At 65.5% G+C, this 24,241-nt stretch overlaps 2 protein-coding genes across 6 annotated transcripts; both read right to left on the bottom strand.

Annotated features, from left to right (window-relative positions):
• Positions 1-1,129: 1,129 nt before the first annotated feature.
• Positions 1,130-4,698, bottom strand: CDC6 (cell division cycle 6; the record flags this gene model as incomplete). Its single annotated transcript, XM_082331969.1, has 11 exons — positions 1,130-1,682; positions 1,769-1,909; positions 2,020-2,219; positions 2,391-2,455; positions 2,596-2,696; positions 2,782-2,921; positions 3,074-3,180; positions 3,351-3,514; positions 3,709-3,908; positions 3,987-4,205; positions 4,497-4,698. The coding sequence occupies 11 exons, from the start codon at positions 4,696-4,698 to the stop codon at positions 1,593-1,595; spliced, it is 1,629 nt and encodes a 542-aa protein (XP_082188095.1). The 3' UTR covers positions 1,130-1,592.
• A 1,110-nt stretch (positions 4,699-5,808) lies between these two features.
• On the bottom strand, positions 5,809-23,846 carry WIPF2 (WAS/WASL interacting protein family member 2). 5 transcript variants are annotated; one of them, XM_082331971.1, is made up of 10 exons: positions 23,770-23,846; positions 22,530-22,597; positions 21,584-21,738; positions 12,038-12,162; positions 11,372-11,504; positions 11,093-11,212; positions 9,935-10,594; positions 8,357-8,566; positions 8,142-8,243; positions 5,809-7,224 (listed from the first exon to the last, which is right to left on the bottom strand). In XM_082331971.1, the coding sequence occupies exons 4-10, from the start codon at positions 12,098-12,100 to the stop codon at positions 7,184-7,186; spliced, it is 1,329 nt and encodes a 442-aa protein (XP_082188097.1). In that variant the 5' UTR covers positions 12,101-12,162; positions 21,584-21,738; positions 22,530-22,597; positions 23,770-23,846; the 3' UTR covers positions 5,809-7,183. The 5 variants fall into 5 exon arrangements, with proteins under 5 accessions (XP_082188097.1, XP_082188099.1, XP_082188098.1 ...); XM_082331973.1 differs by lacking the exon at positions 23,770-23,846 and adding an exon at positions 22,796-23,309; XM_082331972.1 differs by lacking the exon at positions 21,584-21,738.
• Between the last annotated feature and the right edge of the window lie 395 nt (positions 23,847-24,241).

Genomic DNA, 24,241 nt, shown 5'->3' with positions numbered 1-24,241 from the left:
ACTGTGTGCCGTGGCTCCACGCCGTGGGGCTGCGTCACGGCCACGGGGCTGACGCAGGGCAGGATGCAGCTGCCGTGGCCCACGGGGCCCCCAGGCAGCCCCAGCCCAGCCCAGCGCTGCCCACGGGCGTGGGGATGCCGGTACCCGCTCAGCCCCGCGGCCTGGTGACGGTGGCAGGGCCACGGTCCCCGCTCAGCCCCGTGGTGTGGTGAGGGGTAGGGACGCGGAGCAGAGTGGGCGCAGCCTGGCCTGAACCCGCTGCCCGCCCCGTGCCGCCGCACACGTCCGACACATGGCAGCTCCGGCTATAAATAGCCCCGCGGCAGCGATCGGCTGAGCCGCGCTCGGGGCCCGGCTGGGGCCGCTGGCCGTGCCACGCTGCCCCTGCCTCAGTTTCCCCACCGCTCCCCATGGCAAACGGTGGCTGAGGAAGGACCCAGTGACCAGGGCCTGCTCTGTCCCCAGGCGTCCCCTGGCAGAGGAGGGACGGGCAGTGCCGAAACGAGAGGTGGGAAGGGGGGGCTGCATCAGGACACTCAGTTCAACGGTGGCATCCAGCAGCCTCGCCAGGCTCCGCTTTGGCACTGGGTGCCCAGGGCAAGGACCCAGCCGATGTCCCCACACCCTGCACCCCATGGGGACCCCGCGAGCCAGGGGGCCAGGGCAGGGCTGGCACACACTGGGGCCACACCGCGGGGCCAAGGGAAACTGAGGCACACCGGGGACCCAGGCACCCCACCGTGCCCCCATCCCTGGCCAGGAGCTGCTGCGGGGGCAGCCAGGGGGCCGGAGGTGGGGTACGATGGCCAAACACGGGCCACTGGCAGAGCCCCAGCCCCTCCCCGCTCCCCCCAGCCCGAGAAGCTGCAAAATGAGGTCACGGTGTCTATTATTTAACACCAGCAGAGGAGGGGGCCAGGAGCTGGGGGGGAGCGGGGGGGGCTGCAGCCCGGGAGGAGAGGGGCTGGGGGGGGACAGGGCCGGGCCCCCCAGCCCTGGGGCAGGGAGGGAACAGGGGGAGCAGAGGCAGGAGCCAGCGCTGAACCAGAACAACTTTATTAATGCCAGGAGAGAGAGGGGGCCCCGCTGTCCCCCCACCCTCCGCCTGGGCACCGGGCACCCCCTCTGCCGCTGCCAGCGCCAGGACCCCGAGCAGGGCTGGCACCGGGGCCAGCCTTCCCGCAGCCGGGGCCTTGGGGGACCATGGAAGGCTCCGAAGGAGCCGGGAGCAATCGTGTCCACGGCTCAGAGCAGGGAGCAACCCCAGGCTCCGGGATCCCACGTGCCAGGGCGGGAGCGGGGCCAGGAGCACCGCGGCCGTTGCTGCAAAGGGGCCGGGGCAGGTCCCAGCCTCCCACCTCGGCTCCAGCCACACGAAAATAATAATAATAATATTAATAATATTAATAAAACCACCCCAGACTGAGGGCCCCAGGGCAGGACTCAACAAACAACAGCCGAGGCCTCCGGGAGCCATTCCCCGGCTCCCGCCACGGCCTGGCCAAACCACGCACGCACCGAAATCCCAGCCGGGGCAGCGTCCGCGCAGCCCGCGCCGAAGGGCCGCGGGGAGGGGGCTGCCGGGGAGGGGGCTAGCGCAGCCCTTGGGCCAGGATGCTGCCCACCAGCGCCGCGTCCTGCAGCGCGTGCTCCACCGCCGCCTCCTCCATCTTCAGGGAGACCTGGGGGGGAGACGAGAGCCGCTCAGTGCCGCGCTGCCGGACCCTGCCCCGCCGCCAGACCCCTGCCCCGCCGCCCCCGGCGGTACCTTGGCCAGCCGGGGCTCCTTGGCCCTCTTCAGCTCGAGGACGCCGCGGGACTCCAGGAGGGTGACGAGAGACAGACACTCGGCCTGGTCGACGGCAGGGAGCTGCTGCTGCCGGCAGACCTGGCTGTAGGCGTCGTGGAGCTGGGGAAGGCAGGGCGGGCGTTACGCCGCGGCACCGCACCCAAGGGAGACCCCAGGGACACCCACCCGCTCCTCAAATCCATCCCCAAGAGGGTCCCACCGCCACTCACCTTCCCCAGCGTCACCTCCCGGGCGCGCAGGCGCCGGACAAGCAGCAGCAGGGAGCAGAGCAGCACCTTCTGCTGCAGCGGGAAGGCGTCCCGGGCGCCCCGGCCGCCCGCCGCCAGCCGGTCCCCGAACACCTCCGAGATCACACGGGAGACGTGCAGGAGCCCCACGCGCTTGGGGACGGGGGACGCGGGGGAGTCGCCTGTGGGACAGACATGGCTGTAGGGCCTCAGGGGGATGAGGAAGGGGGCGGGTGGCAGCGTGGAGCAGGTGCCCCAAAAAGGGACCCCAGACCCCCATCGAGGCCGGCCCGGAGGTGCCCCCCCCACGCAGGGTTTTGGCTCCGGCGCGGCAGCCGACAGCAGCCACTCACCGCCGGGCAGCGGCTTGAGCAGGGTCTGGCTCCGCACCTCCAGCTCCACCACCTCCACGGCGCGCCTGGGGAGAGACAGCCCTGAGCCTCGGGCAGAGCGGCCGCCCCGGCACGGGCACGGGCACCCCCGGTGCAGGGGAGCCGTGCGGCGCTCGCAGGGGCCACATTGGCCCTGGCACTGCCGGGTTTTGGCGCAGGCGCTGACCTGCAAACATCCAGGGCCTTGCGAGCATCACCAGAGACCGCAGAGACCTTGCGGGCGCAGAACTGGAGTGCGGCGGCGTCCAGGATGGGGTCACCAGCCACCTGCCGAGGCACCGCGCACCGTCACCTCTGCCGCCGGCGTGGGCAGAGAGCCCCTGCCGTGGGTGTCCCCCCCCCGCGTCCCCACCTGCCCCAGCCGCTCCTGCAGGATGGCGCTGAGCTGCTCCCGGCTGTAGGGCGGGAAATGGAGGAGCCGGGGGCTGCCGGCCGGCTGGGCGCTGAGCCTGGCCAGGCTGCGGTCCATCAGGTCCAGCGCGTTGGCCAACCCTGCGGGCACAGCGGGGCGAGGAGGGGATGAAGGCTGTGCCCCGAGGAGGGAGCGGGTGGGCAGGAGGGGGGTGCAAAGGCAAACCCCCACCAGCCCCTCACAAATAGGGAGGGTCCCCAGGGTGGGCAGTGCCACGCTGCCGCGCACTCACCCACGAGGACGAGCCTGGAGCCGGGCAGCCGGGGCCACTCGAAGAGGGTGTAGAGCACGTCCTGCCCCTTGCTCTCCAGCTGGTCCAGCTCGTCCAGCACCAGCAGGCTGCGGGGCAGGGGGAGCCCGGCTCAGCCCCAGCTCTGCCCACCGCCCCCGCGGCCCCTTCACAGCACCCCGAGCGGGGAGAGCTGCTGCCGGGGCCGCCTCTCCCGGTGGCCACGCTCAGGGTGCCAAGGGGGGGGACCCCACGCCACCCCCCCGGGCAGGGAACTCACACCATGGGCCCCTGGGCCGTCAGCTGCTTCTCCAGCCTCCGCACGCCCTCCCGGCCGGCGGCCGCGGGCAGGCCCAGCTGCTGCGCCATGGCGGGGAAGACGCCCTGCGGGCTGCTCAGCGACATGCAGTTCAGGACGATGGTTTTGCTCCCGGCGAGCTCATCCTGCCAGGGACGGGAGCGTTACAGCGGCCGCAACCTGCTGCCCGCTCCCCTGAACCGGCGGCGCAGTGGGGCTGCGCTCCCCCCTGTTTCTCTGCCAATCTGCTCCGCCAGCACCCCCAAAACGGGCACCCCCACCCCTCAGAGGGGCCCGTCCCACTCCTCAGCCGCTGCCGGGACCCCCGGCCGTGGCGCACCTTGCAGTCGAGCAGGACGCGGCTCAGACAGGCCGTTTTCCCCGTCCCGGGGGCTCCGGAGACGTAGAGGCTGCCGGGCCGGCGCCCGCCGACGTGCTCCCGCAGGAATTGCCGGATGATGCCCGTCTCCCTCTCCCTGGCGTGGAGGCGGTCGGGCACGGCCGCGTGCAGCACCCGCTTCGCCTGCTGGTAGCAGGTGCCTGCCCCGGGGAGGGAGAGGGGCTCAGGGGGGGCTGCGGTGCCGCCGGGACCCCGTCCCCCTCCCTGACCGCGCTCACCTTCCTGCCTGAAGAGCCGGGTGCGGGCAGGCTGCCCGCCGAGCCCCGAGCGCCGGGGGGTCTCCTGCCCCCCGCGCCGCGGGGACGGCCCCGGGCTGCTGGGCTTCTCGGGGGAGGCCTGGGGGTCCCCGAAGAGCAAGCGGCGCCCCCGGTTCTCCTTGCTGCGCTTGGCCGGGGAGCAGGGCAGGGCGCGGGGGACGTTGCAGAGGTTGTCGTCACCTGTGGGGGAGATGGGTCAGCGGACCCCGGCGGCGAGCAAGAGGCCATTCTTAACGCGGCGTCGCTCTCCCTGGGGGGAGGCTTCGCGCCTCGGCCCCCCCAGCCCCGGCGGGAGCAGCTTTGCCTTCCCGGCACCGAGGGAAGCCGCAAACGCCGCCGTGCGAGGGAGGGAGCCGGGTCCCCCGCCTGTCCCAGCCCCGCCGGGGCGAGGGCCCAGCCCCGCAGCAGCTCTCAGGAAAGGGGTGCCCCCCCCCCGCCCCTCTGCTGGGGGTCCCGGGGGAGGGGGCTCACCCAGGCGCTTGCGGGGGCTCAGGGGCAGCGCTTCGGTCGGGGCCGAGCGGGGGCCGGGGGCCGGGGCCCCGGGGCGGGGTGGGAGCCGCAGGGCGCTGGGGTCGGGGCCGCTCTTGGCCGGGGCCGCGGCGAGGCGGCGGGCGCTCCTCCTGCGGGGGAAGCCGATGGTGGGCTGGCGCTGCGGGCTGCTGCTGCTGGCCATGGCGGCGGGGGGGGCTGCGAAGGGAAGGGGGGACCGCGGTCAGGCGGGGGGGTCCCCCGGCCACCCCCCGACCCCCCAACCCAAGCTAAGCCAACCCCCGCCCGCACCCCGCATCCCGCCACGCCGTACGGCGCTGCTCTGCCCCGCGGCCCCGCTCCCGCTGCCGCTGCCCCCGGAGCCCCCTCCCGCCCCGCAGCCCCGCTGCCGCTGCCGCTGCCCCCGGAGCCCCCTCCCGCCCCGCAGCCCCGCTGCCGCTGCCGCTGCCCCCGGAGCCCCCTCCCGCCCCGCAGCCCCGCTGCCGCTGCCGCTGCCCCCGGAGCCCCCTCCCGCCCCGCCGCCCCCCGCCGCCCCGCACCCCCGCACCTCCTGGCGCCAACTCAGCCCCGGCCCCGCACTTCCCGCCACCAGGCAGAGCCGGCCCCGCCCCCTCCGCCCCATTGGCTGCGCCGCCCGCCGCCGCCGCCAATCGCAAGGTCCCGCGCCAAACGCCGCGGCCGGAGGAGGGAGGGGGGCTGCCGCCGAGCAGCCAATCGGGAGAGGGAGCGCGGGGCCTGCCGGGAGGTGTAGTGCGCGGGGCATGCTGGGAGCTGTAGTCTGCGGGGCGGGAGCCAGGCCCCGCTGTGCCTCCAGCGCTCCCAGTACCCCCAGTCCTGCCGCCCCAGCGCTCCCAGTAGCGCCAGTCCTCCCTCCCCAGCGCTCCCAGTACCCCCAGTCCTGCTGCCCCAGCGTTCCCAGTGCCCTCATCCCCCCAATCCTGCCTCCCCCACGTTCCCAGTACCCCCAGTCCTCCCTCCCCAGCACTCCCAGTACCCCCAAATCCTCCCTCCCCCTTGCTCCCAGTTCTCCCACTCCTGCCTCCCCCATGCTCCCAGTGCACCCATTCCCCCCAATCCTGCCTCCCCAGTGTTCCCACTGCTCTCAGCCCTCCTCCCAGCGCCCCCATCCCACCGTCCCAGTGCTCCCAGTAGCAGCCTGGCTGCAGGCAGAGCCCTGGCCCCCAGGCCCTGGGGCCACCCCCCCCCAAAGCAGGGAGGGGTCCCTGGGGAGGCGCAGAGCACCCCTGCGGCCTGCCCCCCCCAGCAGCACCCATGAAGAGCCGTGTACCTTTATTACTTTTATTTAAATGCAATTCCAAGCTCCTCGGTTTTGACTCTGCTCCCTCTTAAAAGAGCCCCGGGGAGGGGCAGCCGGCGCGCGGGGAGAACCTCTTTTTACCTTTATTTAAACCAAACGGCAGCGCTGGGGGGTGGGGGACGGAACTCATCCTCCCGCCAAACCCACCCCGCGCATCCCTCGCCCCGAGCCGCCTCGCTCCGGCCCCACCAGGGCAAGTTCCCCATCTTCGTAGAAAAAAAAAAAAAAAAAAAAAAAAAAAAAAAAAAAAAAAACGAAAAAACCAAAAAACCAACCCAAAATACCCCCCCCCGAGGCCGGCGGGGCCGAGGGGAGGGTTCAGCACGCCCGCCGCGAGCCCACCTTCCTCCCAGAGTAACAAGCGTTTTACAACGTACAAAATAGATCAGTAACTACGGTTAATGCCCAGCCCGCCGCGGAACTGTGAGTAAATACAGAGAAACCAGCCCGGTACCAGCAGTCGGACAGGGTAGTGTGTAAGGCAAAACGTCCGCCGGAGCCCCCCGGGTGCGGGGGCCGTGGCCCCGGGTCCCCCCCCCCCCCGGCCAATCGGCGCCTTCCCGTTAAAATGCTCCAGTTTGGGAATTTAGCGTTAAAACCCAGGCTGCCGCCGGGCGCCTCCTCGCCCCGTCGAAACCCAGCGGTGGGAAAAGCTGCGGCGGTTTTGGGGTGCGAGGCTGGCGGGTGGCACCGGGGACGTCCCCCCCCGCGGGAGCGGGGAGGGGAGCTCCCCCCAGCCCCTGCCCAGCGCCCTGGGGGGCTCCCCGGCCGGTCCCGCTCGCCTCCCCCTGCTCCTCCACTGGCTCCTGTGCAAAAAAGCAATCAGCTGCGCCGGGGTAACGAGGCTCTGCCGGCCTCTCCCGGCTCCCCCTCGCTCCGCCGCCGGCACAGCCGGTGATCACGCAGCGCGTCCGCCTCCTGACCTACCCCAGCTCCTCGCCAAGCCCTCGCTCTGCTCCGGCCCCGAGGAATCGGGCACCGAGCCAGCTCTGGTCCAAGAGCCGGCCGCACTCGGCTCGGCGTCCGCCCCAAGTCCTCGTGCCCGGCTCCCGGGCTGTGGCTGGACGCGTGGTCCCGGCCCGAGCCGGAATCTGCAACGAGCGAGGAGGAAAGGACCCATCCGGGCTTGCCGGCAAGGTCACCGAGTCCTGGGGGAGATGCATAGATGAGGGTGGGCTGGCGGAGAGAGCGGGGCTGGGGGTATCTGCTCATCCTGGCGCAGCTGGGAAAACCAAAGACGCTGGGAGTTTCTCATGCAGGGTGCTGGGGGGCAGGGAGGTGGGGAGGGTCCGCTGAGGAAGGGGAAGGTCCGTCTCTCTGCTCAGGAACAGTCTGCCTGCGCAGCCCGCTTTCACCTGGGGATGGGGGGCAGAGGGGGGGCCCCACGCGTAGCTGCAAGACAAGAAAGCCCGTTGAAACCAAAACGCGCAGGGAGATGGCCGGCATGGCGTGCCCCGCGCTGCTGGCTGCTCACCGGCCGCCTGCACTGGTTCAGCGGATCGCCGCCCCGGTGCTCGGCAGAGCGGGATCCGGCACGTCTGCTTTCCCTCCTCCACACCCCCGCACCGGCTGCTCCCCCCCCCGTACTCCCCGCAGAGATCTGGAGCCTGGGATTTGCGACTCGAACCAGCCGCTGCAGCACGCATGGAAAGCTCAGGGCTTTTCAAATCCACATTAAACATTCATTGCTCTAAAAATAAACGAGCATCCCATTCTCCCCGGAGTCTCCTCTGGGATCCGCAGGGCTGACGCGCAGCAGCGGCACAGCAAGGGCACTTTGTGCTGCACCGGCAGCGCCGGGTCCGAGCGCCGCCGCTCAGGGCCCCGCGGTCGGGCTCGTCCCGGGATGCGCGGGGGCTCTGTACCCCCCCAGCCCACCACCAGCTTCAGCCGCGGGGCTGGCTGCTGGGATCCGTCTGTAACCGCTCCAGTGCTAAAGGCCCTCGGCGCGGGCGGGAACAAGCCCTGCGGCATTTCTCTGCACAGGCTCAGCCCACAAAAGAGGGGGCAGGCGGAGGGGACAGCCACACAGCCCAGATCCTCGGGGCCCCCCGAGCACGGCAGGCTGCCTGCGGGGCTCGGCACCCCGGGGAGCATTTGCAGGCCCCGAGGCAACGCTGCTGCACAGAGGAGGACGTGGATCAGGAGCCTGGGGCTGCTCACGCCAGCCCCTGCACAATCCACCCTGAGTGGGGACAAACAGGACGGCAGGCGGCCGTGGCTGCGCTGCTGTGACCTCCTGCCACCCCAGAGAGCGCAGGAGGGGAGCCCGGCCACGCGGGACAGAGGGACACCTCCTCCTCCCTTACCTCTGTTTGTTTTGCTGGGGTAGATTCTCTGGAAGTATTTATACTCTTCTGGGGCTGGGAAGTCTTCAACGGGATGAAAGGAGTATTTGGATTCAAAGTCATCTGCAGAGGAGGGGGAGAAGGGAAGGGTCAGGGAGGGCGGCTCTGGATGAGCGCAGCTAAAACCAAAGGGCTCCAGCTCCAGCCTTGCGACCCGCGCCCAGGGCCCCACTCACCCAGGAACGCTCTGACGGTGGAGATGGAGTCCCGGTGCCCGTTCCGCACCGGCGGGGGCGGCGGCGGCGGCCCAGCCGGCGTCCTCGTGGGCGGCGGCGGCGGCTTCCCTCGGCTTGGGGGCTCGGTAGAGCCGTGTAGTCTGTAGGGGGGCGGAGGTGGGGGGGCATCACGCCCCCCGTTTCGCAGCATCGGCGGAGGGGGCGGTGGGGCTGCAAGGAGAGCTGAGTCAGCACCGGCACAGCCCACCGCAGCCTGCCAAGGCACGGCATCCCCAGGGCAAACCCTCCCTCCGGCAGCCGGGCCAAGAACATCCTCCGAGGTAGCTTTCCAGGCCAGCTGCTGAGCCAGACCACGCCAGCGGCCAGCGTGGCCGGCCCAGGGATGCTCCTACGCGCGCCCAGCAGAGATTTCCTCCTTATTCCTGACATCTGCATTCCTCCTCATCAGCTGCAGCGGAGGGGATCAGCCAGCCCGCTCCCGCCCGGCTCACCGCCCACCCCCAGTGGGGCTGCTCCAGCCCCGGCACGCTCCCAGCCTGCGGCCGGACACAGGTCACCCTCTGCACGAGAGGGGATCCGAGGAGCGGCTACGAGCCCGCACATGCAAGGGTCTGAAGGCAGCGGCTCCACATGGAGACAAGATGCTGCCTGCCAGGGCTGGGAAGCCATGTCCGCACTGCCACCGAGGCAGCGACAGGACCCACGGCCCCTCCAACCCACCTCTCGCTCCTGCCCGGCCTCCCACAGATGCACAGTGGCAGTTCATGCTCCTCATTAGCCTAATTACACACAGACTAACAGAGCAGATCCCCAGCCGTAACTCAAAGGAGGGATTCTGGCAAGGCCGGAAGGACAGAGTGGCTTGGCAGGGGACCAGGTGGGAGCTGCGGTCTGGACGCAGAGCCCAGGAGCGCACAGGGGGGCACCAGGGCAAAGCCATCGCCGCTCCCGGCAGCGGGGACACGCTCACGCCCGGCTCCGTGCGCACGGGGGGGATGGTGAGCGGTTTTCACCGAGCCACCCCTTCGAAGGGTGCCCGACACCAAAACCCCCATCCCTGCACCAGCAGCGACAGAACATTTGTTGCCAGCTACGCTCTGAACCATGCAGCACCAAAAATGGCGCAGGACGGTTTGCAGGGGCTGAGCGAGGGTGTCCGGCTGCACCGCCGAGGGAAAGGCTTCTCCCTGCTCTGCCGCAGCTTTTTGTCACCGCCCCGGTGACATTTAGGCAGCTCAGGGGAGCAGCTGCAGCATACGCGGCTCTGACTCCACAATGTTCTCACCTCCCATCCCAGGAGGAGAGACCAACCTCACGGGCAGGAGCTGCCCAGCTGCAACCCACCGCCAACATCAGGCGTGAAAGGAGCTGGATAAACAGGACAGGAGCAGGGACATGTATTGAAGGTGACAGTCCAGCTACTGCCCCTGGCTCAACCCCTACACCGACTGCCACATGCAGGAGAAGCCTCGCCGCGCCCCGGTGCTGACTCTTCCCCCGGCATCTCCTACCAGCCACCAAACACCCCACGGGCAGGCGGCCGCAGCCTGACCCGCCGCGGCTGCTCGCGGTTCTTACCTGCTCCCCGGCTGGGGGGGTCTCTGGCTGGCGGAGGGGGGCGACTGCTCTGGAGAGATGGGGAGGCTGAAGCGGGCGGCGGCGGCGCAAGACCCCGCAAAGGGCCTGGCGTCTTCCTGTGCAAGGAGTTGTGTCTCTGCGGCAGCTCCGGGGCGGACTCGTTGATGGGGCTGGAAGGGCCGTTGGGGACACCGGGGGGTTGCCGATAAGGGGGCGGCGGGGGGGCGAGAGACTGGCCCTGAGCCCCCGACCCCGTTCGGATACTGACTGGGGAGGGAGGGGGCTTGATGGGCGGCGGGGCGGGGGGTCCATCCCTGCTCACAGGCAGTCGCTGTCCCGGGGTGGGCGGCAGGGGCTTCTCCCGGTTGTAGGAAGAGACCTTGGCGCCATGCGCCGGAGGGGGGGCGGGAGGCGCGGTGGCACGGCGTCCCGGTGGAGGAGGCGGCGGGGCGGATGAGCTGTGCTTCATGCCGGTGCTGCCAGTGGTGTTGGGCCGGGAGAGGTCCGGCAGGGAGGGCCTCTGCGTGCGCGGCAGCTCCGGGGGAGAGGCCCGGCTGTTGTCAGCATCATCTTGAGGTCGGCTGTTGCTGGCCGGCACCGGGGGCCTGGGGGCGGCTGCTCTGGAGCCGGGGACTTGCAGGGTTTGCTTACTGGAGCTGTCTGCGGTGAAGGAAAGCAGAGTGACTGGCCAGGCACGGCACAGGCCGGGAATCGGCAAGAGCGACGTGCAGCGCTTCGGCCCCAAGCCTGCGCAGAGCGCGGGGCAGCCTGCCTGCTCGGCCGAGGAGGGCCAGACCGCGGGGAACGCTGTCTGGCACAGGCAGGGAGCTGGCAGTGTGTTCAGCCACACACGGCTCCTCTCTCACCACTGCTATTCGCTCTCTGGCTTGCTGGAAGGCAGGTTGCCACAGAAAATAGCAGAGAGAAACATTCAGCAACACACATGACTCTCGGGCCCCCCAAGGAGGTTTGTGCCGTGGGACACTGTGGCGTGGAGAGAAGGCAGCTTGCCTGCAGCCACACGTAGGGTGTGGATTTGGGGTCCCTGCCTCTAACCAGCCGAAATCCCCAGGCAAACGCGGCAAGATCCTCAACCCCCTCCTGCTCAGGGACCTCCCCAGGGAACCCCCACGCAAACCGCAGTCAGACGGCCCTTACCTGAGCTGTCCTTCGCTCCCACGGGTCTGAGCTTGGGCACACCGCCTTGGAAGAGGCCGCCCTTCGGCGGGATCGCAGCTGAGCTAGAGCCATAGCTGCCGCCGCCACTGCCCTTGGGCTCTGAAAGGAGGCAGAGAGGTTAAGCCTGGTATTATCAGCTCCTCTGACGAGGAGCTACTGGAAACCAGACAGGTGAGAGCCCAGAAGCCATCCTGAAGGGCACAGCAGGACCCGGGATGGGGCTGAGCGCCTCCCGGGGACAGCCAGGCAGGTACTCACTCTCTAGGATTGGTGCGCTCCGGTCATTGATTTGTGTCACTTTCTTTAGCTTGGTCCCTTTACAGATGTCCTGCAGGAGGGCCCCACGGCCCCGCTGCTCCTCTCGGCTCAGTTTCGGTGGCTCTGTGTTCGCCTGGAGACAAGAAGCAGCTCAGCAGGAGCTCACCTGTGCAGACGGACACCCCGACGCAGAGAGCAGGCACAGCCCGACTCCACCTTCCCAGTTCTCCTCCGCTGAGCCCAGAGGCACCCCCACCCCCTGCCAGCAAACAGCCTTCTCCAGGGTCTCTTCCAGATGGAGTGATGGGGCTGCCCCAGGAGGTTAAGCTGCCATGCCACAGGGCGAGGTTGAGACCCCGTCCTACCTAGACCCAAGACGCAGCTCAGTTACAGCCATGTGCAAGATCCCCTGCTCTCCCCACCCCGAGCCATGGTGGAGCAGAAGACACTAATACAAAAAAAAGCCACATGCAACCCCTTCCGTGTACAGATTCTGCTGCAAGGGAAACTGAGGCACAGCCCCTGGGTCACCCAAAGCTCTCGTAGGCTGGACTCAAGGAGGTCCAGAGAGAACACAGGGGTTCCTGGCAAGTAGCACCATGTGGAGCCAGGCCACCTCCCCACCCTACAACCAGCCAGGCCAGCGGGCAGCGAGAAGACCCCTACCTGACTGAAGGTGGGAGGCGGCGGGGGGCCAGGCGGCGGCGGCGGGGGAGGAGGGATCGGCATCCTGGCCTGGCTCCCGGTGGCCCCGGCTGCTCAGTGCTGGGGGCAAGCCTGGTCATTCATGCCTGCAGGAAGGGAGGAAGCAGTCAGGGACTGGAGGGGAAAGCTGGCAAGCCAGTCACAGAGAAACATGGCCCAGGGCTAGCGGGCTAGTGCCCTGTGCCTGAAGCTCCCCGTGCAGGGCAGAGGCTGGGGCTGCCCTCTCCTGGCTGGCTCAAAAGGGCCACCACGTTCTCCCAACACCCTGGAACAGCAGGTCCCAGCAGCGGGAGCCAGCACAACCCCCTGCCCCAAATCACCAGGGCTCCCACACCAGCGCGGAGCCTGCAGCTGAAACCCAGGACGTTTTTCACGCAACTGCCTTGCTCAGCAGAGAAAACCCAGCCAAGCTAATCCCGCGCCATCAATCCAGCTCCTTTATCTGCAGCCGGAGGCTGCTCATGTGGAAGTGTGACAGGAGCCCAAAGCCTACAGCCCGTCAGCAGGCACCGTGGCCAGCCCTGGCACGTGTCCCCAGCAGGCCCCTCCAGCCACGAACGCCGTTAAATCTGCCAGACGGATCACCGAGCAGAAGGCAGACGAAGCGGCGCGGTGCCGTCCTGTGGCTCGCACAAGGAGACACGCTCCCGTCCCCGAACAGCCCTGACAGATAAGGCAGATTTTCCAAACCACTCGGATCCCACTTCGATAACCTCCCAACACTCTGAAGGCTGCCTGTGCCCTGCTCCATTTCCACATCTCCAAAGGCCCCCGTGAAGCTGTCCAAGCAGGCAGTGAAACAAGCTTTCCCAGCATCGATCCGATTCCATTTCAATCCATCTCCTCGCAAGCCCAAAACGAATCCATCCCGCACCGCGGCTTACCCAGAAGGGCTCCCAGCCCGCGCAGCGCTTCACCAGCGGGGCTCCGCAGAGCCTGGCAGGTTCGGTCGGCACCGGAGACTGAGCACGGAGGAAGCGGGGACAGGAAGGGGAGATCACCGGGAGATCACAGGACAGGCCCCTGGCAAGCTCGTGCCTCTGACAGCAGCGCGCAGGTAGGGCCGTCCCGGCAGCACCGGCTCAGGGAATAGGAATGTGATGACTGGAGGCCTCACTCACCACCCCGGGAGTTTCGGGTGCTCGGGGCAGACCATGAGGCAGGGGATAAATGCCCCTCTCCAGGCCACAGATGTCTTTCCCCCAGGAAAATCTGTTCCTTAACCACTGAAGGGGACCACAATGCCAACGCCAGGTAAGAACAGGATAGTTTCACACCTGAAGCTTCCGACTTCTGATCCCTGACCTCCAGGGCAAGCGACCAGAGAGGTCACAGATACATCCACCACCACAGCAAAAGCTTCTTTACGACCCAGGCACTGAAACCCAGGTGCCCACAACCTCTGAAATGCTTTGTATCAGGTATTAAAATCCAGATCCCTCCTGAGACTCGCCTTCGACTAGATAAACTACAATTTACTGGTGCCACGGTACACGGAAGCCAGGGTAAGACCAGGTCCATCCTCACACGTCAGACGTTACCACTCCCTGTCACGGCAGAGGTCTGAGAACAGGAAAAACGGACCAGCAGCATCGCTGTGATGCCAGCGGCTCCCCTGCCCTCGAGCAAACCACCAGCTCACCGTGGTTCAGCAAAATAAATAAATAAATAACCTGTTAATTAAAAGCAGCTCTTCTACCGAGTGAGAAACTTCCCAACTACAGACACCCTCATTGGGAAGACATTCCTCCCTCTATCTTCCGGTGTTTTCTAAGTCACTCGAGATGTTAAGTTCCCTGGTGACACCTGCCACACCTCTGCGGAGCCGAGGAACGGCGCAAGCTCGAACGCGCCGTGACTCAGTGGGTCCTCATCCACCTCACCGGGGCAGCCACCTCACTCCTGCCTCTCGGAAATGCATCCTCCCCTGACACACGCGATGCTACTTTGCTCCGGACCGAGCTGGAAGCCTCGCACAGAAGAGCCAACATCCAGCGGTTTCTCTTTCAGCCTCTCGTGCCACCACTCCCACCACGGCGGGACACTCCGCAGACTGGAACGAAGCCTGGCAAACCCATTCAGCCTGTACCTTTCCCACCGAAGCAAGATCAGAGACGGCTCATAACGTGCTCGTCTGGGACCTGCCGGCGCTGCCAGGACGTGTTGCAACAGGAGCGCTTTTCCCCCGTGCTCCTTCCCACCTCGCAGGGCCGGGACGGTGCAAGCTGCTGCCAGGGCAGAGCGTGACGTCGGAGGACGGTGTGATGGCGTCGCGGCACAACCGGCAGGAGGAGACAGGCAGGAGAGCCCCGGCCTTGTTTGAACACCAGCAGCTGGAGGTAATTAGCAGAGATACAGCTGAGAAACGTGCCAGGTAATGAGACTCCTGACTCGGTCTCATGTGTCACAGGCCTGAGCCAGCACAGGAGCGGTGCCAGCGCTGTGGGCCGTCACCTCCGCTCCCAACCCACGGGAACAGAAACACCCACATCACCTCCCTGTTATGCTCCTGCTCCAGCTGGTTACTCACGGGGTGACGTTTCCCACCCAGCTCTGCACCTCGACAGCATTCAGGGTCACAGGAACCCCTTCAGATACTCCCGCGACAGGGACACACTGCCTTGCCGTACACAGACAGACAGACGGGGGTTTGTCAGCTGTCAGAAAACGAGTCGGTGCCATGTCTGCAAGGGAAGCACGCTGCTTGGGTCCCCCCCGTTTGCCCTGCTGCCCCCCATGTAAGCCCTGCATCAGGCGGAGCAGCCAGGGACAATCCCACGGCAACATTACCTCCCGTAAGCACAGCCAGGGAGGCGAGGGGTATTTCTACAATGAAAACCATGAGTCATTATCTCCCCATATCTAACATGCCCTTAAAACTTGTGCTGCACCGAAACCTGCATTCAGATAAAGGCTCTGACCTAGAAGAGCGAGAGAGGAGGGGAGAGAAGAGTTTAAGCTAAAGCAGCTTGAGGATAAACTGGAGCTAAATTCCCGAGAAACAGGTCATTTCGTTTCAGCACACGGCCCCGTTCAGGTTGCGGATTAACAGCAAAGGTCACATTGAAAAACCAAAATCAAGAGGCACCGAACTCAGCACATGGCGGCTGCTGATTATTTCATACCACGAGAAAAGCCGAGATCTCTGGGTGGGAACGCTGGAGTGATTCATGTCTGTCTTTAAAATAAAGCCTAGATCTTTAATGTTCGTGAAGACAGACACAACTGATAAAGATTAGGGAGACGCAAGCTAAATCCTCCAGGGAAAAAACAGGGGGTTCTCCCAGCCCTGCTTACCACCCCTTAATGTCTGGCGTATGCCTTACAGAAATCATGCCCTTTGAAACAATGCTGCTCCGACAGCCGACTTCTCTGCGCTTCTTCTCCTTTGTTCTTCGTTACCAGGGATCCTCTCACCAAGCCAGATCTGAGCCTTTGAGAGCTCCATATGCTGCGGCGGCAGCTCACTGCGCTTGCAGGGAAAGTGGTTTGAAAGACCTGAATCAGGGCAGCGAGAGAGACACCCACTAGATCAAAGCGCAGCGGAGAGCTCGTCTTCGGTTAAGCCAGGAGGGGCAGGTTTGCGCATTAGCTTTCCTTTTAAAATAAAAAAACAAAACCCAAGCAAGCTGTGAGAAAACCGGGAGGAAGACAATGTGTGAAAAGCTATCACTTTGGAGGAGGGAGAGCTCACGGAAATCGAGGTGACCCTGCAGAAAGCTGCTTCCAGAGCTGCTGCTCAGCAGCCACGCCGGACCCCACCGTCACCGCAGCACCCAGCGGCAGCACCGACTCCGGGGCAGTCCTGCAGCGTTTCGAATCAGCACTCCCCTCCCAACCCTGTGTTCAAAACACCATTAAAACCCAAGAACGTTACATTCAGCAGCCCCTCTCTCCCGTAAAACAGCTGAATTATCCAGATCTGGCCTGGACAGGACTACACGCCGCGTTTTTCAGGCGTTTTTCAAGTCCCCATTTGCCATGAAGGGAAATGAAATGCCTTCTCCAGCAAGCAGCCCTGGATTCTGCTCATCCCTCGAGGGGGTTTGCTTTTTTAGCAGGACAGGCAGCAGTGACCTTCAGACGCCATAAGCGCGTTTCCTTGCTTTTCAGGGGGATTTGGGCGCCGCGGTGGATTTGTATTTCACAGCTATGCCGGCTGCGGCTGCGAGCCTGCATTTGCAAACCCGAGATGAAGCACTTCATCCTCAGGGAGGCAGCGGCTTTGAACTGCAGATCAAGAGGAATTTCCAGCCCTCTGATGTCGGCTGCAGAATGCGGCTGCACCGGTTTGGGGAGGACTTCCAAGGCCGGACCTCTCTAACACTCTCCCTCCCGCCCCCGCATCGCAGGGCGCCTTTATCTTCCACCTCTTCCCATCCAATCCCTCAGTTCCTCGTTACCCTTCCAAATTCAGTGCCTGTCCTCCGAAGCCTGACATTTCTGCTCGTTCCTGAGGAGCGAGGACTTCGGCAGCACTGAAGATGTGACATAAATAATTGATCCTGAAAGACAGCCATCCCAGGATTTAAGGTCATCCAAGCTTTTAAAATCGTATCAGCATGCTTTAAGAGAGTGAGCTGCCATCCCGATTTGGAGCGTCTCAAAGAGCCGGTGCATCTCTGCGTGCAGACAGACAGACACGCTCCAGCCCCGCGGGACTCAGATGCTCACTGTGAATTATTAACAACCCACGGTCACTGACAATGCATTTTGAACAAAACCCTGAACACAAAAGTTTCTAATGCCTCGGGGCTGAATTCCACAGCCCTTGGTGGAGCCACCGCTTCCCCGTCCCCGACCACAGGACCCCAGAGCCAGGCTGTCCTTTAGCAGCTTTCCACCGAGCCCAGCTCGGTTCACTTGGCAGAGGAAACCTTTAATCAGGAGCGAGGAATCGCGTCCTGACATTAGGGGCTGCAGCAAAGCGAAGAGCAGGAAAAGCCCATCCCAGGAGGGCCCGCAGACTTCCCTGCCTCTCCCCGTCCCGTGTGCCAGGCAAGAAGGGAAAGGAAGCTGGGGAGGGAGAGGTGGCACACGAGGGGACCGGGCAGGAACCGCTCTGAACCACCGCTCTCTCCGACGGACATCTCCGATTGTTCCAGCAGGAGGAAGCGGCGGGAGACACAGGGACTTCCCGACTGCTTCGATGGTGACCCACAGCTGGGAATAACGTGCTCGCACCTCGGAGAAAACAATATGCCGCTGAATGGAAAGCGACTCCCAAGCCCGGTGTTGGTGTTCAGATAAAAATGCCTTTTTAGCAACTGCCAATGACGCACCATCCCCTTCACCCCAGGCTCCAACACTGCGCATTTAGGGCAAACGAAGCCTGCGCGCTGGAGCCGACAGAGCTGGGAGCTCCTCGAGGCACAAGGGGAGCAAGGAAAATTTTGGTGGTCTCAGGCTGCTCCAAGCAGGATGGCGAGCAGAAAAGCGCTCCGGCCACCTCCAAGAGCCTTTTAAAGCCCCCCAGCAGTGGCGGGGCCCACTCACGCAGGGCTAGTTCAGCGGCAGGCGCTAACAAGCTGCAACTAAGGCTCTCTCCGTGTCTAAGGCGCTCTGCACAGCAAACCCAGCGCAGCATCAGTCTTTGGTCTCCGGCCAGGCTGCGGCCAACACGCTACCAGCAAAGAGCAAGGAACACCAAACAAACCCACGGCTCTTCCGACCGCCACTCAAAAACAACAGCATGCAAAGTTATCCGTAAAACAGCACCAGACACTCCGTGGCGCAGAGTTTACGGCACCAGCGGCCTTACACGGGAGCAGGCAACCAGTCTCCAGCTCCAGCCTGCCACCCTGAGTTGACGCCGTCAGCTGCCGCAGCGTCTGCCGACACAGGTCTGAGTCACGAGGCAGGGACAGCAAAATGCCCAGGTGAAACTCTCTGCCAAAAAAAGCACATTAATTGGAGGGGGCCCTCACACTTTCAAACCAAACCCCTGCGCCAAGCTTTTCTCCCAGGCTCACCCCAATATCCGAGCGGTTGGCAGTGAGCCGACCCACCCTCTCAGAAGAAGCGATGCCAGGCCAGCGCTGAAGGTCTGACATTTTTGGGTCTTCTTCCTCTGCCCATCGGGAGCAGCAGCCCTGCCCTGGAGCGTGGGGCCAACAGGCAGCGCCTCCGCAAGAGGTCACTGCGCCATGAGACCAAACAGGCTGTGCTGGTGTTTTAGGAGAAAAACCAGTGTTCTGTCCCGTCCCCCGGCCCCCACCCAGAGAGTTCGGTTACAACCGTGAAAGAAAAAAAAAAATTCTGTTGAAAACCCATGAGCTACACACACACGCTGCCTGGAGGTCTCCTGTTCTCAGGAGCCTGGATGGAGAATAACTGTGCCTTTAAAATACTGCAGGACCGGCTCCAGCTTAAACCCCTGTACCAGGGGGTTAAGCAGAGTGCTTAAACACGCCTGAGACCCCGCAGTGCCCCTGCAGCGGCCACCCTCCTGTACTGCCCGCAGCCCTTCAGCCCCTTCACTCAGCAAGGCAGCACCCAGGGCTGGGCTGGTCTCCCCTGCCCTGGCCAGGAGCCTCCAGGACCGGCACCCCCCCGTGCCCCCCGCCGGGGTCTCTCCCACCTCCTGCCAGGCGTCCGTGACGCTCCCTCCCTCTTCCTCTGCTGATGGGGCTTTCGGGGAGGCTGAGGACAGAGACCTCCAGCTCTGGTCCCTTCTGTCACCCCTCTCCTGCAGGCCAGAGGTGCTGGGGCTCTGCCGCCTCGCCAGCCTCCCATGCTGACTCTTTTGCAAGAGCTGCTCCGAGCCCGGCTGCGGGAAGCAGCCCTGAGGGGAGACGAGCAGAGCTGGGCTGGAACGCGAGGTCTCCTGCTGTTCCACGAAACCCGGCCAAGTATTCTCAGGGTTTTCCTAGGCAAAGGCCAAGCAGAGATGCGCCGATTCGCAATCCAGAAAACACAGGGCAAGTAACCGAGGCAGAGTGCAAGTCACTGGGCGCCATCGGGAGGTGCCTGCTGGAAGGGCACAGTCCCTGCTGCAGAATAAAGTCACCTGGAGCCACCCCAAAGCCACAACGGCCTCACGGAAAGGAAGCAGCCACTCCAAAAACCATTGCTGACTGCTTCTAAAAAAAGAAATGCATCTTTCCTCTAACCAGGTTGGCACTCAGAGTCATTAAGAGAAGATTTACAAGCTACCGTAGCATACCCAACACTTAGGTGTTATTTTGGGACACACGGATATGCTTGATATTTGTGCAAGACCCTAAAGCTACAGAAACCTTACAAACGGGGCTGATCCACGCCGCAGGATCGATAGGATGGCTTACGGCGAGCGGAGCCCTTGCTGAGACAGGAGGCCGAAGGTGGCGAGGGCCCAGCCCCACCGGCCTTCGCTGCGACAGCCGCAGCTGCGGGAGGTGTAAGAGCGCGAAGGAAGCGCCTGTGTCAATGCCAAGGGAAAACCGAGCCAAGCCCTGTCAGAGCGAGTTCTCCGCACAGTCAGATCCACACTCGGCTGCTTTTCAGGTTGGCAGGTGCCAAGAACACGCTGCAAATTTACAGTCGGCGCAGAGGGAGAGGAGGGTTTGCTTTGAGACATGGTCTAGTAACGGGGTGTGACAGACAGAGAGACTCAGCGGTGGGGTCGGACGGTCCTTGCAGATGCAACCCCGTCACTCCCAGCTCCTGGGCAAAGTCACAAGCACCCCTGGGTCACCGACCCCGACTCCAGCCCAGGCGAGGGAAGATTTCAGCCCCACACCTCCAGGAGGAAACCGCTGGCCACGCAGGAAGGTGTCCTGCTGCTTTGGCGAAAGCAGAGACAGGCTCTGGGCGCAAGCAAGCGCAGCGTGCGCCGCTGCAGGGGCACCGCGGCAGCAGGTCAGACCTGACAAGGACACTCGAGCGCAGCAGCACCGAATCCCAGCACGCAGAGGCCCGGGCTGCAGGGCCCGGCACGACGCCCACGTCTCCTCGCAGCCCAGACTGCCCGGCGGCCACGCTGCGAGCGAACCCTGCCGAGCAGCATTTGCAACTCGCCTCACCTGCTCCCGCTGGAAAGGGGAAAGCGGAGCTCCCTGCAAACCTCCGCACCCGCCCGGCAGCTTCTCCCCTTTCCCCCCGAGCATCCCTCCGGAGCTGCCTCCACCCCGGGGCTGCCAGAGGAAGAGTCTGCACGCAGGGCACGGGGCTGCTGCGGCTCCGGCTGGTGCAGCCAGTCCTGCCGAGCAGCAGGAATTTCTACAGTTATGGTATTGCATGTGGGAGACACCAGAGGAAGGAAGGTGAATAGGGATGGGCCAAGGCCCATCCGAGCCCCAGCACTACACCAGGGCACGGAGCTCTACGGCCTCTGTGCGGCAAGAGACCCCGCAGCAAGTGTCGGCTCCCAGTACCGCAGCCCCCCCCGAGGCCGGTGACGAAAAAGCCGGCTCTGTTCTGGAAAAGACTGTTTAATTTTTGAACCAACCTCAAAACATCAGAGCGAGGAGCAAGCCCAGGGAGCTGTGCTTGTTCCAGAGCCGCCCTGGCAAAGCCAGCAGGAGAAACCCAACACGCTCAGCCCCTGGTTAGGAGGGCACTTTCCCCCCGCTCCCTCCTCCCACCTTTGCTTCCCAGCAGAAAGCTACTTCTTTGGCAGAGCAAATCTGCCTTCCTTCCAAGCAGCCAGATGTAAGTAAGTAGGTCAGACAAGGACCAGAGCGCCTCGACAACAGCACTTTAAAGCAAAGCGAAGCGGGAAGCGAGCCCTGACCTGGAACATGCCCCGTCACCTTGGCGCTGGTGGAGAGGGGGGGCCAGCACGCGTCACCTCGGAGGTAACGCGTTCGGCAAGAGCAGAAAACCCAACAGCAGCAGAGCGGCACTCGGCGCGGTGACTTTCATGTCAGGGTCTAATGCCTCGCGGCTGCAGCAGCCAAAAGGTTTGCAGCCTTGCACGTCTGCGGCACCAGCCGGCCTGCCACGGTGCGGAACCGCGGACCTACTTTTAGTGGCAAATACTAACTCAGACAGACCCAATTCACTGCGGTGGCAAAGGTGGCACCGGTCAGCCGCGCTCCCCTCCGTGCCACGCTCACATCTCAGCGCCGGGCACGACATACGCTCTAGATGGCACCGGCTTGGCACGCCGTGGCCGACAGCTCGCATTTGTTCACGGCGGGACAAAGCCGAGCCCTCCCTCACCCCCCACGGCACAAAGAGGGGTCTGTGCTCCTCGCCCTGGAATGGCCATGGGAAAACAGGCTCTGCCTTTGCATTCCAGCAACGCAGCACGGCTGCGAGCGGGAGAGCCGCCGTGCCGCTGCCTGGCAGCCCCCACCGGCGGGGAGCGCGGCCACCGTCACGCAAGGTGCGAAGAGGGGACATCTCCCCAGGGGGCTTGGCCGAAGCAGCGGTGCCGAAACACCTTGGGGACACGACACACTCAATAAGCCGAGACGGGCAGGAACGAAGGCAGGCAGCCGAGCTGTGAAAAGCAGAGGACGCGCTCGCCAGGTAGCTTTGCCCCGGAGAGCACGTCCGAGCTGGAGCCGGGCGGATTCACACCTCATCTGCAAACTGAGCCGACTCCTTCGGCAGCAGAGACGGGAGTCAGGTCAGATTAGATCCTCTCTGCTGGCCGTCAGCGGGGCAGGGACACTCCACACCAGAGATCAGGCCACGCTAGAGCAACCCGGGCGGACACCCATCCGCAGCCAAGTCTGCCAAAGGTAAAACGAGGCTGATTTGGGATCGCGGCACCTCTCCAAGGGCTGCTGCTCAGCCCGGCGCACAGGCTGCGGTTCATCGAAATTAATTTCATGCAAAACCTCTGCCTCCACCTGGCCCGAGGATGCTGCCACACCGGCTCCTCGCTGCCGCCTTCCCACCGGCTGGGGGGGCAGCAGCCTCCAGCCCACGTTTTGCCTGGACAGCGGGACTGGGAAACCCGGAGCAGGGCAGTCACGAGGTGTTCAGCGTCCCACATCCATCCGTCAGCTGAGGGTCAGGAGGCAGCCGGCATCTCCTCCCTCTGCATCCCACCCCACAGGCCCCAGAAACGCTGCCCAAGTCCAAGCAGGCTGGGGGGGACAGAGCCTGGGCCCCTGCCCCGCTCGCTGCAGGGGGGCAGCCGGAGCAGAGCCGTGGTTAACAGCAACGGGGACCGGAGGTAAAGCCAAAAAAAATAGGTGGCTCTGAGCAGCACTTGGAGAATAAACTGTTTCAGAGCACGCTGCGCAGCACCAGGCTCACTGGGGCTCTGGCCTGCATTGCCCTGAACCCACCCTGGCCGCTGCCTCCCCCAGCTCTGGGCTCACCGCAGCTTCTCCATGACAAAGCAAACTCCAAAACAAGCAACACCTTGCTGGGAGCAGAGCCCCGAGTAGGGACGGCTCGGTGTCCAGGTCAAGCAACACCTTGCCGGGAGCAGAGCCCCGAGAAGGGACAGCTCGGTGTCCAGGCACACCGGCACAGCCTGCCTGCCGGGCTCGTCCCCGTGCGGCACACGTACCCCGCAGCCTGAACCCATCCGCGTCCCTCCCACGTCGTGGTGGAGGACATCGAGGCGCACGGGGAATCCTGCGAACAGAGAGCTGGGGTGGGTGAGAGCCACTCACTGGGGCCAGCCGCGCACTCAAGGGCAGGCGCGAGCTGCATCAATTCTGCTGAGTCTTTGCAGGGGGAAAGGCTGCGGCTGCTCGTGCCACGGCGCTGCCGCTCTCCCTCTGTCCCAAAGGGCCCGCGGAAAACAATCAGCTGCTTATTTCGTTTGCTTACAGCCAGGACTCTGGAGGGGTCCGGAGCTAAACCCGCAGCAGGAATTCGGTCCTCAAGGCCCCGGTGCTGCCCGGGCAGCGTCTGGCAGGGGCAGGCACCGCCGTACGGCTACGTGGGCGGGCAGGGCCGGCAGACCGGGAGCACGCAGCCGCAGCAGTGTTTACCCAGAGCAGACGGGAAAGCTCAGCCTCCACCGTGGCACTCGCAGCACTTTGCTGCCCAGCCATATGCTGCCCCGTACGCCGGTTTTTGTAGGCAGAGGCTGCTCAGGCCGCAGTTTGCCAGCGCCGGGCCCAGAGGAGCGACCAGACTGCAACGCTGCTTGGGGACCCTGGGCCTGGCCTGACCCTGGAAGTATCGTCCCCCCCCAGGACGGCACAACCGGCCGCCCAAACCTCCCAGGGCAGCTGCCTGGACACGGAGCCCTCCCTGCTCGGAGGGGGGCGAAGGGAAGAACGCGACGGGCACCTTCCCATGACCCGGGGAGAAGCAGCGAGGGGAGAAGCTCTCCCCGGGATCCCCGCAAAGCCGCCCCCCGCCACCAGCGCCCTCCGCCAACACCCCTCCAGCACAGACGTTCTCAGCCCCACCGGGGCCTCCCCCGGGCAACTCCCCCCCCCCCAGCTCCCCGCCTCCCGCCCCCGCCGCGGCCTGCGCCGAGCCCAGCGCACCCGCGGCCACCCCCGTCCCATCGCAAGCCCCAAAGCGCCCACAGCCACCCCCGCCCTCCTGCACCCCCAGAGACCCCAGCGCTCGTCCCCCTCCCCAGAACAGGCTCCGCACAGGCCCCAGCGTACCCCCAGCCCCCCTCGGCCCCGGCCACCCCACAGCCGGCGCCGACCTCCTCACAGGCCCCGCGCAGCCCCCCTGTGCGCCCCACACGCCCACCCCGAGCCACCGGAGCCCCGCCGGGCCGCAGCCCCGGTCCCCACCGGCCCCCACCGGCCTCCCCGGCCCGGTGCCCCCGCTCTCACCCGCCGCCCGCGGCCTCCTCCTCCCGCCGCACCCGGAAACGCGGCCCCGCGGCGCCGTCCGGCCTCCAGCCGCCGCCAAACAAAATGGCGGCCGCCGCCCCTCTCTGCGCCTGCGCTGCCCACACCGGATGTGGGCGGGGCAGAAGGGGAACGGCAGCGCCGCGGCGCCATGTTGGGGAGGTCGGGCGGCCGCCGTAGGAAGGGCGCTGGGAGCGGGGCCGCCGTCTTGGGAAGGTCACCCCCGCGGCGGGAGCGCCCGGCCCCGCGGGCGGCCGGGGGAGCGAGGGGAGCGCGGCGCCCCCCGGGGGCGATTCCCCGCTCCGGGCCGAGCCGCCGCTGCGGGCCGGAGGTGCCGCGGCCCAGCCCGGCTACCGCCGCCAGCTCCGCCCGCCCGCCATGTCGGGAAGGTCGGAGGGAACGGCTGGCGGCCGCCATGTTGGGAAGGTCACGGCGAGCGGCCCTGCGCCGCCGC

This window comes from Platalea leucorodia (assembly GCF_965183815.1).
Source record: "Platalea leucorodia genome assembly, chromosome: 22".
In the NCBI taxonomy this organism is placed as follows: Eukaryota; Metazoa; Chordata; class Aves; order Pelecaniformes; family Threskiornithidae; genus Platalea; species Platalea leucorodia.
The sequence above is the reverse complement of the archived record's forward strand: the minus strand, read 5'-3'. Positions and strand labels throughout refer to the sequence as shown.